Source organism: Mizuhopecten yessoensis, unplaced genomic scaffold (assembly GCF_002113885.1).
Source record: "Mizuhopecten yessoensis strain PY_sf001 unplaced genomic scaffold, ASM211388v2 scaffold716339, whole genome shotgun sequence".
In the NCBI taxonomy this organism is placed as follows: Eukaryota; Metazoa; Mollusca; class Bivalvia; order Pectinida; family Pectinidae; genus Mizuhopecten; species Mizuhopecten yessoensis.
This window is the reverse complement of record NW_018480067.1, coordinates 124717-141257: the sequence shown is the minus strand read 5'-3', so window position 1 is coordinate 141257 and position 16541 is coordinate 124717. Positions and strand designations below refer to the sequence as shown.

The 16541-nt window shown below is 34.3% G+C and overlaps 1 protein-coding gene across 1 annotated transcript; it reads right to left on the bottom strand.

Annotated features, from left to right (window-relative positions):
• Positions 1–5978: 5978 nt before the first annotated feature.
• Positions 5979–16506, bottom strand: LOC110443310 (cyclin-dependent-like kinase 5). The gene is made up of 11 exons (XM_021487461.1): positions 16412–16506; positions 15247–15335; positions 15009–15076; positions 13892–14009; positions 12829–12924; positions 11912–11986; positions 8769–8865; positions 8038–8107; positions 7461–7521; positions 6963–7043; positions 5979–6463 (listed from the first exon to the last, which is right to left on the bottom strand). Exons 1-11 carry the CDS (start codon positions 16446–16448, stop codon positions 6335–6337), a joined length of 921 nt encoding a protein of 306 aa, XP_021343136.1. The 5' UTR covers positions 16449–16506; the 3' UTR covers positions 5979–6334.
• Positions 16507–16541: the final 35 nt, after the last annotated feature.

The window sequence follows — 16541 nt, the reverse complement described above, 5'->3', positions numbered from 1 at the left end:
GAATATTACATGTTAATAACTTGATTGGAATTATAACCTTGAATTGACAGTTTGATACTTTGAAAATTTTGAGCCAGCCCTACCCCCAAGGGCTGGAGGTGCTAGTTTCAAATCCTTTTTAGTCTGAAATCTGTATGCTAGATATTGAGTAAGGTGGTTTTATTGTTTTTTGTCACTTTGAATAATATTTCTGTTCATGTTAAAAACAAAATCAACTCTCTGTATAAATATATCAGGTGACCGTTAAGGCCCATGGGCCTCTTGTTATTTCTGATGTCTAGGAGAGAACATGTTTTCATTTTCTTGCCTTATATTTTGTCTAGTTTATGTCAGGTGAGCTCATAGTACTTGTTTCACCCCTGTGACAAAACTGGCCAACTACATGTGATTAACTCATTCACCCCTGAAGACACATTTGAACCCTTCCCATTCAAAGGTTGGAATAGCTCATTATGAAATTTCAGGGGTGAATGAGTTAAAAGGTAAAAACATGTGATTGATATTGTTTTTCCAATGTATGTGTCAATTACCATGTTTTCATCTGTTGTCCATAAACAGGTGACATTTTCCATTTCTTCTCAACAATCATAAGGGGCTAGGATCATATTCTTTCATCCTGTTGATTTTCGGTCAAGGACTCTGAAACCCAAACTTGTTAGTTATTTGTTTTCCATACACTTAAGTTTCTTCCGAAAAATTTGATGCTAGCAGAGTGATAACAATTATTGTTATATGTCTGCAAAATTTCACACCATCATCGATCTCTGGTGACCAAGGTCATACGTTCAAGGTCACAGCTACACACTTTTTACATGATGATAGGAAAACTGGACATTCAAGAGTTTCTACAGGTTTTTGACAAAAGTTTTCTACCAGCATTAAAATTCAGGCAATTAATCTTCACATCAATCTCTGGTGACCAGTTGAATGTCAAGGTCTTATGTTCAAGGTCAATGCAGTAATATGATATTTCATTCTTGCATACTAGAATGGGTCTGGATCGCTTGCATGTGCAGACAGGCGGGGGAATTATAGTGACCTTTCTGGGTCACGCTATTTATTGTTTGTGACGTCATTTTATGACATTTCGGGGTTTGAATAACATTTGAATAACATTATCCATTCCTCCCATCAGGGATGGATTCTATTATTATGATGATGGTAAACAGGTCTTTGTATTTGGTCCTCTTTTGTTTGTGGGCCCCTTGATCCATTCCCCCATAGTACAGTCAGATCCAGGATCACTACCTGCTTTGTTGCCGGTGACCAGATGACAATATCTGGACGCTGGAAGAAGTCACCCAACTCTGCTGGGAAAAAAGATCCTTCTAGGCCGCAGTGGCTGAGTGGTTTAGATGTCTGGCCGTCTACGATCACTAGCCCCCACTACTGGGTCGCAGGTTTGAGTCCTACATGTACATGGGAAAGTCGCCAGGTACTGGCCACAGATTGGTGGTTTTTCTCCAGGTATTCTGACTTTCCTCAAACCAAAAACTTCCTCAAAATTTCCTTAAATGCACAACAAAACACTAACCAACACAGAATTGACATGTTTTCAACTTATCACATTTTACAATTTTGTCCGAGGCCCAATGCTATAATGCTGCTCCATTCCTTGATGGAAATATAAAAAAGACGTTTATTCTTTCTCGACATATTCATATTTATTACAATGAAAACAAGTAGACGTAACAATAAACAACAACGTTACATAATACAATCAAATACACCATGTATACAGGTACTCTTATAATAGAATAGAGGATTTTTTTAACATTTTTTTTCTTTTTCTTAAACTTGATATGTTGTATTTTATTTTCATTCATTTATATACATGGCATTTTATACCCAGAATACAGATAAACCGTGTGCAACATTTGTATTTTGTGCTTTCTTTCTAACAAGAAATTTAAAAATCAGTAAAATTTTGAATATTTTGAGTTCGAATTAAAAATTAATGAATAAAGATCTAGAAAACAAAGAGAAGAAGCTTTTCATGTTCTTAACAACATTTATACCAACAACATACAGCATCACTAATCAAACATTGCTGTATCTCTTTCCATACTTTGCTGTAATGTAATTTCATAAATATATATGTATTTATGTACACATGATGATCTTAATAGTAAAGTTGTAATACATGTAGTTGCTAATGTTTCAACCTGATGAGGTGGTTTTAACTCATTCACCCCTGAAGACACATTTGAACTCCTCCAATTTAAAGGTTGGAAAAGTTCATTATGAAGTTTCAGGGTTGCTGATAAATATGAGAACAATGATAAATAACTGGAACACGAGGATGTATCTGAATTTCAGAATGTAGACCCGTGGTCGCATACAACAGATTCCATTTGTAAAAATCTAAAAATCTTGACCTTTAACTTCGGTTAGTCAGTACCAACACCTTGGAGCATTAGTTTAACAAGAAGTAAATGTACAGTAATTAAATAAGAGAGCAATATTTAATTAAAACAGCAAGTTATATCTACAAAAAATTAAAATACAGTTCAAGGTGCATCCAGAATTTTTTACTAATTCATTTACTTGGACTGGATAAAGTAGAATCAACTATTTGAATTGGTTTTAAGAAATAATTGATTTGTGTTATGATCATTTAGAGGAAATGTTTTGTTAACAAGGTTACTCTGTATCTTTACAATTCTGATCACCAAATGCTGGTAACAGTTATCTTTTCTTTAAGTACTTGCCTTTTTCTAAATATGCAGGACTTGAGCAGAATCATCAAAATAAAGCACTTTAACTATGCCAGGAATAGATAAAAGGAATTCTTAACTGACCACAGAACATTGACCTTTTAAAATACATGAAATATTTCATATAAGAATATGGAAGTGAACATATATGAACATGTCCTACTTTAACCTATTGTACATAATATGTTGTTATAAAATGTTAAAATAAATCTTTGTTTTTCAAACAATTAAAAATTTACAAGAATTCCCGCACACACAATGCTGAATACGTTCTTACAAAATGTACACTCCTACCCTGATACATTACGATACTAAATACGCCCTCATAGTGGGCTCATACAATACTTTACCAAGTCTTACCCAAAACTAAATACATTCTCACAATGACGAATTACACCTTCACTAAATGAACACATAATGCAACAGAAAATTACCTTTAAGAATAATCTCTGTCATTTTACTGCACTTCGTTCATATTTAACAATTACATGAGACGATGCATCCAGCATTTATAGTACAATATGGGGAGGGAAATACAGCAGTACACGTTAAAAAAATGATTTATAACATACATTCCACTTGATGGCGTGTGTCTTTTGTCATAGAAATTGTTTTTTGAAGTAAAATGTTGATATTTGATAGAAGGGGGGAGGGGGGGGGGGGCTTTCATAGTTTTGTTTCAAGTTTTGAATTGCAAGTTTTATTCTACATAAAAAAAATGTGTATAATATTATAAAACAATGTTTCATAATAATGTGAATGGCTATGATATAGTTAAATCTGATTGCACTCTTTACTTTCAGTATTAAAAAATCATGTGCTTTGTTGGGGAATTAAACTAATGTGACATGATATTAAAAGGAATTCATGTTAAATCACATGACACAAAGAAAACTCAATTCCATAAAAAAATAGAAAAAGAAAAAAAAATGTCCAAGGAAAATATGATATAAACAGAAATGTGACATTAAGCAGTGTTACATTAAGTGAAATATACAGGAATATAGTTTTTAGAGAGATAGCAGTTATGATCTGAAGCTGCAGCAATATTCACACAGGAGGACATCATATTTGTTTGGAGAACATGATCAAGATGTTTTCATGAAGCTTTACAGCTTAAGGTAATAATGACTTGCATGAAGGTTAAACACTGACAGAATTACACATTGTCATTTGCTCTATTGCACTAATAGAAACAACAGCTTGACTTCTGTATCACCTTGGGAACAATTATTAGGCGTTCAAAAGAAGAGATGACCAGACAACATCAAAAAGGAAGTAGCCGCAATTTTAACCACGTTTCCATGTTTCAGCCGACTAGCTGGGCAGTCACCAGTGCAAGCTACCAATTTCAAAAAAATCCTTAGTACAAAAAAGCGGTACCTTGCCTAGCAACAAGCAAGGGAACCACTTTTTTGTACCTGAGTATGTTTTGAAATTTGTATGTTGTTCTGATGGCCAGACCAGTAAATTCCATTGAGGAATCAATCAACTGGGGTATACTGAATTTTACAGAACATACCACTAGCGGACCTTGGATCTCATTCCCCGTTGTATTAATTATCAATTATTATGAAAATGATATTTGAATAACCAAGGTCATACTCATACAATATTTTCAGATTTCATAAATACTTTCATCTAGTACATTTTGTATAGAACTGATTTAGCATTATTTCTATAGCCTTACTGGTATAACATTTTGGACGGACACGGTTGAAGACATGTAAATAAACTTGTCCACTGTTCATGTATAGTGAACAAATACATGTGTTGATTCCGATCATCTCTATATTAATTCATGTTATTAAACTCAAACTAACACAGGAACTTGCTATCCTATTTGTGTGTTATTAAACTCAAACTAACACAGGAACTTCTTGTCCTTTTTGTGTGTTATTAAACTCAAACTAACACAGGAACTTGCTGTCCTCTTTGTGTGTTATTAAACTCAAACTAACACATGAACTTGCTGTCCTATTTGTGTTGTTGTTTCCATTTTGGATATAAAAAAAAATTAGTCCAAGTATTGCACAATACATGTAAAACACATCAACTGATGCGCAATTCCAAGAACCAATTATATATTTAGCAAATCAGCAAATAAAATAATTGAAGTGACATAAAGAAGATATTTTGAGTGAAGAGGTCACACTTTCCTCTGAATGTACTACAGAATGCTTCACAGCTTCGCTATTCCTGATAAGAACTTCCTGTTTTAATTACCCTGAGAGGTTATTTTTAATTGTTCTGAGATCAAACAACATCCTGCATGATTCTTGAGCGACAGTAATACCTTAACTTACACTTCTGTTTTGATATCTACCGCTATGCTTGGGCAAAAATGTGTTTCCTTACATTTATGGTATAACATAATCAACATATCTACATATATTACTGTATAACATGGAAACGAATTTGAATGATACACGTGTCCACTGTTTGTTAATATAGGATATCTACGAAAGTTTGTACCATGAAACAATCTAAATAGCTTCAAACCACGAAGGAAAATACCCACAAATATTTTGTGCTATACAGTATGGTGGATTTTTTTATTTGCAATTCAAAAATGGTTGGAAAAAATGACTCATAAATGCCTATTGACTTTTGTTACAAACAGAAGCTTTTGTGCTCCTCATGATGGAGTATTAATAACTGCACTGAAATACAATCCTAAAATATTTCTGATGTACTCAATACCAATAGTCATGTACTGTAATTCAATCTTCACTGCTTTACCATGGTAACAGGGGTCGGTTTCACCAATATTAATGCTTCAACCAAAATAAATTATCATAATCACAAGTGAAAGGCAAAATTAAGACCGAGTGAATACAGAATTTACCGGTAAATGGCAAAAGATTGACTGGGTAAAATTTTCCACATAAACTGAAGTCCCAGGTAAATTCCCTAAAGCTTAAGGTCATATACAGTAAGTATAAGATGTTACCATAGCAACCTACATAACTCACTCATCAGGGCAAGACTTTGACATTGCAATTCCATGCTTACATGTGAGAAATCATGGGCATGGAACTATCCTATGCATCATGATATACAGTAACACAATACTCCAGTCTTTATATGAGCAATAAATATAAAACAAGGGAAACCCATTGGCAATGCCGGCATTGGACTACATTGGGCTTGGGTGAAAGTTTTGAGTCTATAGTATATCGTTGTGTTAGCATCAGCAACATTTTCAAAGTGCCATTTTCACGATACCTCGGTTAGGTGATGTGAAAAATGAGACAGACACAATGAAATTACAACTTTACTTAGGAAACTTTTTCCAAAGGACCATAACGTATATTTTTACAGAGATCTATCTACTGAGCTAAAAATAAATTCCCTCCGGACATGTTATTAACAATGACTAGAGCGTAACCACTGTGACATTATATACTGTACATCATACAAAGTAAATGGTCTCGCGACCAGGAATGTCGGGGAAACACTGGGGAAAGTCCTAAAATGGATAACAAAACACTGCGGACATGTCCTTTGTAATCATAGTCTACTGTATGTTTGTATTGATGGGGAATCCACTATCAGTTACATGATCTTTGATCGCTTTGAGGATATTGGCTTGACAATGGAAGGTGGAAGTTGTTTCATCGAGTCTGTACTCCAATACTGTTGTCGTAGGAGAGCTTTATTCCGGGGTTGAGATCACTGAAGTATGGATGCTGCATCCCTTCCTCTGCTGAGATCCTCACTGGAGGGTTACACACCAACAATCTCTGGCAAACAAAACAACACATACTCCTCAAATTTAGATTGTTTAAGGGCTAATTATTCAGTACATAAATAACTGTAAAATGTGTTTTCTGTCACTCTCGATACTGTAAAATTCCCCACCCATATTTATTCCAGATTTTGTTTTTAAATTCTCTCCCCTTCATTATCACAGTAGCTTAGGCCCCTTTTACATAAACCCGTTTGTCTGTTTTTAAATGTTATGTTTTCGGGTATAAATCTTGGTGGACCTTTAAATGTTTATGCAGGCCTTGCAAGGCTTTGTCAAGGCCCGCCTGAAAACAGCATCAGATTACTAGGTCGGACCTGATTTCATAAACGAACAGCTCTGGGTCAACTGGTTCAACTGGTTAGATCCCGATAAACAAATGTGGCCCTAGTAACATCATATAAATTGTCCCCGTTTATGTCTCCTTGTGAGAATTCTACCATTATTAATCTTCAGTTAGTTTATATATTGTCTCTTTGTTAATCACCAAATACCTGTAAGAGTTCTCTCCCCCTTGAGTTCAGGTTCGGCACAACTTGTTGCCAAGTGGTATTCACATGATACAACTGGAAAGGCTGCAAAAGAATGAACACAAACATATTATTGAACTTTGAAAACCACAATGTTTTCACTGATATCTTATTCCAGTACATGTATAGTAAAACCTTGATATACTACCCCTTGTTTCATTTGTCACCTCGCCAACATATATATTTCAATGTCCCTTTATGTCGTTTTCTTCCAGAATTCCTTTTATACATTTCCCTCAATTTATCGCCAAACCCTTTATAATGCCAAAATTTTTCTGAACAAATGGTGGCAGTATAACAAGGTTTACTGTAGGTCATTTCTAATGACAGCATGACATAATAGAAATTAGAAGCCCTTTTCATTACAAGAGCTTGTTATTCCTTTTAACAAAATCATACTATAATTTTCTGTTTAAACAGGTCTCATAGAAAAAATAAAGAAAAGAATAGCCCTGTACTTACTTTGTAGTCTGGGAGTTGTGTAATGTTAGGCCATGTCTCCTCCGTGGGAGTTCCCAGAAGTCTAGAAGGTCAAGGTCAAACAACTAGAATGATTGAGTTGACAGGTCTTTTTCCTGTAGTATGTCAACATTCATATGCTAACTATATTTTTTATTCCTGTCTTACCTAACAGACTCATCTAATTAGCAGGAAAGATATATGGATGTTCAGTGCTAGAAGAAGCCATAGAGATGGATAGCCAGGCCACCACAGTGAACCCATAGGCCAAACCAGGAGGCATACTGCCTTAAGTATCATTTAAAATGTGTCGTTTGCTGTGAAAAAGCATAGTGGACCTAGGAAGTAATACCGTCTTTAACTGAACATTAGTAAGTCTAGCTACTAAGCCAGGAACTTAACTATTAACTCATTCACCCCTGAAGACACATTTGAACTCTTCCGATTCAAAGGTTGGAATAACTCATTAAAACATTTCAGGGGTGAAAGAGCTAATCTAGAAATTATTTCTAAAATAAAAAGTTTGAGTTACTCTTCTATTCAATTCTTGATTTTTAAAGATCTAAGCTGGAAAGGATACTTGAAAATCCTCTTTAGTTGGTCATCAACATCATTCCCTGGAAATAGTGGTCGTCCTGCATTTGCTAATTCTGAAAAAGGTGATTGTCAATTTATGTAATTCAAAACAGTTTTTTGAAGTTTCAATATTTTATTAATTAGCATATTGTGGATCCTCATTTGGTTATGTTTGTACATGTTAGTGGTTTGGGAAGATGAAAGCTGGTAATGGGAGTGTGACAGCTAGTAATGAGAGGATGAATTTGAAGTATAGTGAATATTGGTGAAATTACATAAGGGAGATACATATCAACAAGCTTTAGTCCCATTTCATAAATTCTATTGACAGGTAGTAATTTTTTCTGTAGATTTTCATTTTATTTCATAAACTTTAAACTGGTCTCTTTAAGTGTATGAGAAATCAACACTAATAGCAAGTACTGCAACTGTATGTTTTATAATAATCCACAAAACTCAAGCTCTGCAACAAATTTTTTTGACTTAAAGTATAAACTGTATTAGCCACACTTTAATAAATATCAATGTTAAGCTCAAATAATTAATATTAAGTTATGGTACGGGACTCGACAGAACGGGACGAGACGACACTATATGCCCTCCCATTTTATAGCGGGGGCATGAAAATTGTTGCTCATCTTCTGGCAGTTACAACATTAGAATGATACACACTACCCATTATTAACGATTTAGTTTTACAATGAAAACATATATAGTGACTGCTATGAGAATTACCCGCAAATATGCAGCCGGCTGACCACATGTCAATGGAGGTGGAGTACATCTTGGCTCCAAACAGGACATCTGGGGGGCGGTACCATAGTGTCACCACCTGTATGTATAGAATATACATATACACATTTCTTGTGTAACTGATATAAAACATGAATTTTAATGTAACTGATCAATCTACTTATACTCAAATGTACCATCACCTCAGACAGGCGTGTATATATGTAGCTGCATGCACACTGGTACGTAGGTGAATCCACCAAATTTTCAACAACAACAACAAAAACATTGATTGTGTCTTAAGCAATGATTATGTATACTGATATAAAATACTATTTAAGACATGACTTTATTGTAGAATGTCACAATTTGGCAATTACATAAATATACTTCTTGCGATGAATACACTTCAAGCCAGGGCTAGCTATTCCCCTGTTCAGAAACTAACCAAGTCCAACCAAGCTGTATAGCCATTGTAACCTCTATAATCTGACCACTGTGATGTATAGCCATTGTAACCTTTATAATCTTACCACTGTGATATTTAGCCATTATAACCTCTGTTATCTGACCACTGTGAAATTAAGCCATTGTAACCTCTATCATCTTACCACTGTGATATTTAGCCATTGTAACCTCTATAATCTGACCACTCTGATGTATAGCCATTGTTACCTCTATAATCTAACCACTTTGATATATAGCCATTGTAGCCTCTATAATCTAACCACTGTGATATATATAATCTGACCACTGTGTTGTATAGCCATTGTAATTTCTGTAATCTGACCACTGTGATGTTTAGCCATTGTAACCTCTCCACTGTGATATATAGCCCTTGTAACCTCTATAATCTGCCCACTGTGATATATAGCCATTGTAAACTCTGTAATAACACCACTGTCATCTATAGCCATTGTTACCACTATAATCTGACCACTGTGATGTATAGCCATTGTAATCTCTGTAATCTGACCACTGTGATATATAGCCATTGTAACCTCTATAATCTAACCACTGTGATATTTAGCCATTGTAACCTCTATAATCTGACCACTGTGATATATAGCCATTGTTACCTCTATAATCTAACCACTGTGATATATAGCCATTGTAACCTCTATAATCTAACCACTGTGATATATAGCCATTGTAACCTCTATAATCTGACCACTGTGATATATAGCCATTGTAACCTCTATAATCTAACCACTGTGATATTTAGCCATTGTAACCTCTATAATCTAACCACTGTGATATATAGTCTTTGTAACCTCTATAATCTGACCACTGTGATGTATAGCCATTGTTACCTCTATAATATAACCACTGTGATATTTAGCGATTGTAACCTCTATAATCCAACCACTGTGATATATAGCCAGTGTTACCTCTATAATCTAACCGCTGTGATATATAGTCTTTGTAACCTCTATAATCCAACCACTGTGATATATAGTCTTTGTAACCTCTACAATCTGACCACTGTGATATATAGTCTTTGTAACCTCTACAATCTGACCACTGTGATATATAGTCTTTGTAACCTCTACAATCTGACCACTGTGATATATAGCAATTGTAACCTCTATAATCTAACCACTGTGATATATAGCCATTGTATTCTCTGTAATAACACCACTGTGATGTATAGCCATTGTTACCACTATAATCTGACCACTGTGATGTATAGCCATTGTTACCTCTATAATCTAACCACAGTGATATATAGCCATTGTAACCCCTTTAATCTAACCACTGTGATATATAGCCATTGTATTCTCTGTAATAACACCACTGTGATGTATAACCATTGTTACCACTATAATCTGACCACTGTGATGTATAGCCATTGTTACCTCTATAATCTAACCACTGTGATATATACCCATTGTATCCTCTATAATCTAACCACTGTGATATATAGCAATTGTAACCTCTATAATCTGACCACTGTGATTTATAGCCATTGTTACCTCTATAATCTAACCACAGTGATATATAGCCATTGTAACCCCTTTAATCTAACCACTGTGATATATAGCCATTGTAACCTCTGTAATCTGGCCACTGTGATATATAGCATTTGTAACCTCTATAATCTGACCACTGTGATATATAGCCATTGTAACCTCTATAATCTGACCACTGTGTAATACCACTGTGATATATAGCCATTGTAACCTCTATAATCTGACCACTGTGTAATACCACTGTGATATATAGCCATTGTAACCTCTATAATCTAACCACTGTGATGTATAGCCATTGTAACCTCTATAATATGACCACTGTGATATTTAGCCATTGTAACCTCTATAATCTAACCACTGTGACGTATAGCCATTGTTACCTCTATAATCTGACCACTGTGATGTATAGCCATTGTAATCTCTGTAATCTGACCACTGTGATATATAGCCATTGTAACCTCTATAATCTAACCACTGTGATATATAGCCATTGTAACCTCTATAATCTGACCACTGTGATATATAGCCATTGTAACCTCTATAATAACACCACTGTGATATATAGCCATTGTAACCTCTATAGTCTGACCACTGTGATGTATAGCCATTGTTTCCTCTATAATCTGACCACTGTGATATATAGCCATTGTAACCTCTATAATCTGACCACTGTGATGTATAGCCATTGTAAACTCTATACTCTGACCACTGTGTAATACCACTGTGATATATAGCCATTGTAACCTCTATTATCTAACCACTGTTATATATAGCCATTGTAACCTCTATAATCTGACCACTGTGATACATAGCCATTGTAACCTCTATAATCTGACCGCTGTGTAATACCACTGTGATATTTAGCCATTGTAACCTCTATAATCCGACCACTGTGATGTATAGCCATTGTTACCTCTAATAATCTGACTACTGTGATATATAGCCATTGTAACCTCTATAATCTAACCACTGTGATATATAGTCATTGTAACCTCTATAATCTGACCACTGTGATACATAGCCATTGTAACCTCTATAATCTGACCACTGTGATGTATAGCCATTGTAACCTCTGTAATCAAACCACTGTGATGGTTGCACACAAATTAAATGTCTTCATGTTAACTTTAATAAATATATTGGATTAAGTAAAGTATATTAAGGAGCACATACCTCAGCACTGTAAAACCGCACCGGAATGCCGAAAGCTCGGGCAAGGCCAAAGTCTGCTAATTTAAGCTCCCCATTCTAGGAAAAGGGTTCAAATATTTTCTAAGTACAGTATAATTAAAATAAATAGTGATTATTCATATTACACTTTCTACATTACATTATCAGCTACCAGGTATTTTCAAGGCTTGAAATAAACCAGCAGAACAAACGGAATTAAGAACCCTTCAGAGGTTTTTTTATGAAACTTTCAAATATTTCTTGTGTTGCGTAAAATTCAAACATTACAAATTTGTTTTAATAACAGAAACATGACAGTTTTATTCCACACAATGAAATAACTCTATGTGCACAATACATACAATCAATCCATATTAGTCGAATTCAAGGTCATAGCAACCAAAAGTAAGTATTGGTATTAACTGGTTTTCAAATCCAGGAGACACCAATAGGAAATGCATTATGATATATGGAAGATCTTGTATGCTACTTCTGACAAAGGTATTGAGGGTCAATCAGTTTAAAATCATAATGATAATCGGTTTGTAATCGGAAGTAGAAAGCCGATCAATGATCGACTGCATAATCGGTTTATAATTGTTTGGGACTGAATACCCAGATAAAGTGAAAGCACTACTATTACATCAATAGACAGAGTTGTTCACTATACTAATACATAAGGTTTCATGCTTTTACGATGGATGGATATCAAGCAACCTTTATGCATTTTTATCAATCATGTAGTATAAATCATAACAATATATGACTTCCAAAGCATACTTTACATGGAAGACATTTAAATACTTTGATTTCAACGATGAACCGATTATAGAATTTGCAATCGATAACCAGAATCAGAAAGGGTGAATCAATCGATTTTCAATCAATTATAATTGATCACTAGACAAAGGCCTATTTACCTTGTTAATAAGGAGATTCTGAGGCTTCAGGTCCCGATGTAAGACATTGTTACTGTGACAGAACGCCAGGCCTCGTAATAACTGGTACAAGAAGGACTGCAGGGCAAATACACAACTGTTACATTTCAATATCAACTTATAATAAATGAAATAAGTTCCAATCACAACATGCTCAAAGAGTCAAGATGATGTATATATACTTTTTATTAGTTGACTAGCTTTGTATAATTTCACCTCTAAAGTAGATGATCATGACTCATCAGGAAAATGTTAATAATACATTAGGCATATAAAGTACTCTAAATAGAACTCTCTTTTCTATTGTGATGTAATGGGCGAACAGCTTAGGCTGAGGGGAAATAGATAATGATTAACAATAGTTCAAGTTCAAAGTATTTTGTTTTCGTGTCAAACACATAATATTCATAAAAATTACACTACATATCAAAATTTTAGTATAAAATGTGTCCAGTCAAAATGACTTATTAGACACATTAAGAGAATAATCACACTGTTTATGAAATATTAAAAAACAATCACAATTCAATTTTACTCAGTTCGGACATGTAATGTCATTTAACCAGTATTTATAAAAGACTGAAAACAATTATATATGCTCATGAAAAAAGTGCATTTTACTTGCCAGTAGCTGGACTATATGTATATTTACATGTTATCACCGTGTACACCCTACATGGTGAGAGATATACAAGAGTGGTTGGGCCAGTCCCTACTGAAAAATTATATATATCCCCCACCCCGTACCTGCACATTTAATAAACATAAATTTTATGTGAGAAACATGGTTCTCCTCCTCAACATAAGGGAAAGTTGGGTAGATAATATTTTTTGAATATCTGGTTCATACATCACATATCTGAACTGCTCAAATTTGTTCATATTATTGAAAAAAATGTTAACATTATTTGCTTTAAATAAAATTACAGATCAAAGATCTGCAAAAAATTAACATTCAGTTCTGTTTCTTTGGCATAATAGGTGCTACACATAGTCAATCTCACATGTAAAATCACCTGTAAATAGATAATTGATGATCTCTCACCTGTACAGTGTCCTGATCAATTTCTCCATTACAACTGTCAAAGTACTTTTTCAGGTCCTGGTCACAGTATTCAAACACTAAGGTGAGCTTCTTTTCACTGTGTAGTACATCATGTAGTCTGTAAAAACAATAAATCATAGTATTCTTCTAAATCCTCATGATCACATCATACTACGTGTATCTCTAAATATCTCTAAATCTTCAGTAGGATTTAGAGTTAACAATTCAATCATTTTATCTCTAAATCCTCATGATCACATCATACTATGTGTATCTCTAAATATGTCTTAATCTTCATTAGGATTTAGAGTTAACAATTCAATCATTTTATCTCTAAATCCTCATGATCACGTCCATCTCTGCTAGCCAAGGGTTACGATCCAGTACAATCCGGTTTCTTAGGTAGACCAGATTGTACTGCCTTGTAACCCTTGGCTAGCCAAGATGGATCACATTATACTACATGTACAATGTATCTCTAAATAAATCTTCATGAGGATTTAGAGATAAAAATCTGATCATTTTATCAATAGATCCTCATGCACAAGTGGCTGTATATAATTGGACTCATTCGAATTCACCCCTGAAATATGATAATGAACTATTCCTACCTTTGAATTGAAAGAGTTCAAATGTGTCTTCAGGGGTGAATGAGTTAAATGTTCTGCCCTTATCATTGACTTCTGTTATTATTGAATTGTACTCTATACAAGGAAATGTTCATCCTTAGACAATAAAATTCAGTTTTGCCCAATAATAAATTCACCCTTCTCATTGAGATTCTTTACAAATTATGTTTTTAGCTTATGTTTTCTGTAATGATAAAGTCGCCCTCATTACGGATGGTAAAAAAGGCGAATATTAAACTGCAGCGAAAATTTCCCAGTAAACTGTAATTAATTCTTTTTGGATATTCATATTACTTGGCTCTAGCTTTTGTCCAGTACCAATATTATTCATGTACACATCAGACATACATGTACACCACCAGAAATGACATTAAGTATTATAAGATATTGCTACATGAAATATGTCTACCAATTGTCCGCAGACATATACATGTATACAATATGTGTAATTTATCGCTAGATATTAAGTTGTATCCCCTGTCACCCACCTAACAATATTTTTGTGTTTCAGCTCCTTTAGAAGACAGATTTCTCTCAGCGCTGAACTTGGTACCCCCTACAACACAATAGAGTAAATTAAATCATGATAACTTGTTATATTGTTCTTATTAATGTAAAATCATAATTAACATAGATACAAACAGTAGTTTTAATGTATACCGTACATGTGTATATATATGTACAGTGATATGTACAATTAATTCATGAAATAATCTGTTATATTACCTCATCATCATCATCCAGACGAACTCTCTTGAGGGCTACAACTTCATGTGTTTCTCTATTTTTGGCTTTGAACACTGTTCCATAGGTTCCTAATGAAAACATTGAAATGTATTTTATATGTAAAAATGAATACAAAAATAGTGTAATAGTGTACTAGCTAGGAAGTAGCAAAAAAGATTATGTGCACTCGCTGGGGATCAAACCTGTGATTGCAAACTTTTTAGCTTGATCCCTCTTTCTAAAGCTATAATAAGTAAGGCAACTATATAAAGCCCAGTCTGGCTGTTACATTTCTCCTTTTTCATATTACAAATTTAGCGCTCAACAAAATACACCCACAGAAGGTGGTGTATAGCTATAGATGGAGTCTCGTGTGTCTTCAGGGTCAAAGGCTTTAATTTGTTGAGGGAGGAATGTACTAGCGGAACTGGACTTTGTTGATCAGCAACATGAAACCAGCTAGGTTGCTTAATTGGTCAGAGCGTCTGTAAAGAGGTTGGAGGGTCTCGATCATGTTCGAATACCAGTCTTGCGCCCTTGCATTTCTTTTTGGACGGTCTCATGTTCGAATACCAGTATTGCCCTTGCATTTCTCTTTCTCCTGATCATTTAATTATGAACCTGCGATTTAAACCATTCTCACATTTCACGATTTGCTATATATATACACTGAACATACAATGTATGCATGTGGAAAATTTCATTACCTGATAATGGAAAAGGTATGCATGTGGCTGTTGATGTAAAAATTAATTACATGTAGCTGATCAGACCATGATCAAGACAAGGTAATACCTGAAAACCTCGGAATTTAAAGGTAGATTCATGATCATCTATATATAATTTCACAAAAATAAACACTGCCAAAGGAACATGCATATTTTCTTTTGAGATAGATCTAGATAGTTTATAAAGAAAAACAAAACTGCACTGGTTTTTCGTGACCATCGTTGCAAATCATTTAGGTGTACTAGGCCGAAAATGTAAACAACAGCTTCTTATCAATCTTTTATATACAGATCTAGACCGTACAGAAATTCAGTTGAGAGTACGCATCGAAACACAACTGTTTTCTCAAGATGTTTCGAGCTAACATGTATTTAACACAATCACCGATGTGAATAGCTAGTTATGATCATTTGGTTTACCAATATGGTCTACTTACCTTCTCCAATTTTCTCTAATTTCTCATATTTTTGCATGTTATTGAAATATTGTGTTCTAGAGCAAGAGGCAAAAATCTATAACATTCAGTGTCTTTTAAACGCTTTTTTTACATACGTGTGATTTCAAAA

Coding starts and splice junctions, on each gene's coding strand:
- LOC110443310 (XM_021487461.1), bottom strand. CDS start 16,448: ATGCAAAAATATGAGAAATTAGAGAAAATTGGAGAAG. Junction 15,336..16,411: donor ATTAGAGAAAATTGGAGAAG/GTAAGTAGACCA, acceptor TGTTTTCATTAG/GAACCTATGGAACAGTGTTC. Junction 11,987..12,828: donor AGAATCTCCTTATTAACAAG/GTAAATAGGCCT, acceptor CCCTTTTCCTAG/AATGGGGAGCTTAAATTAGC.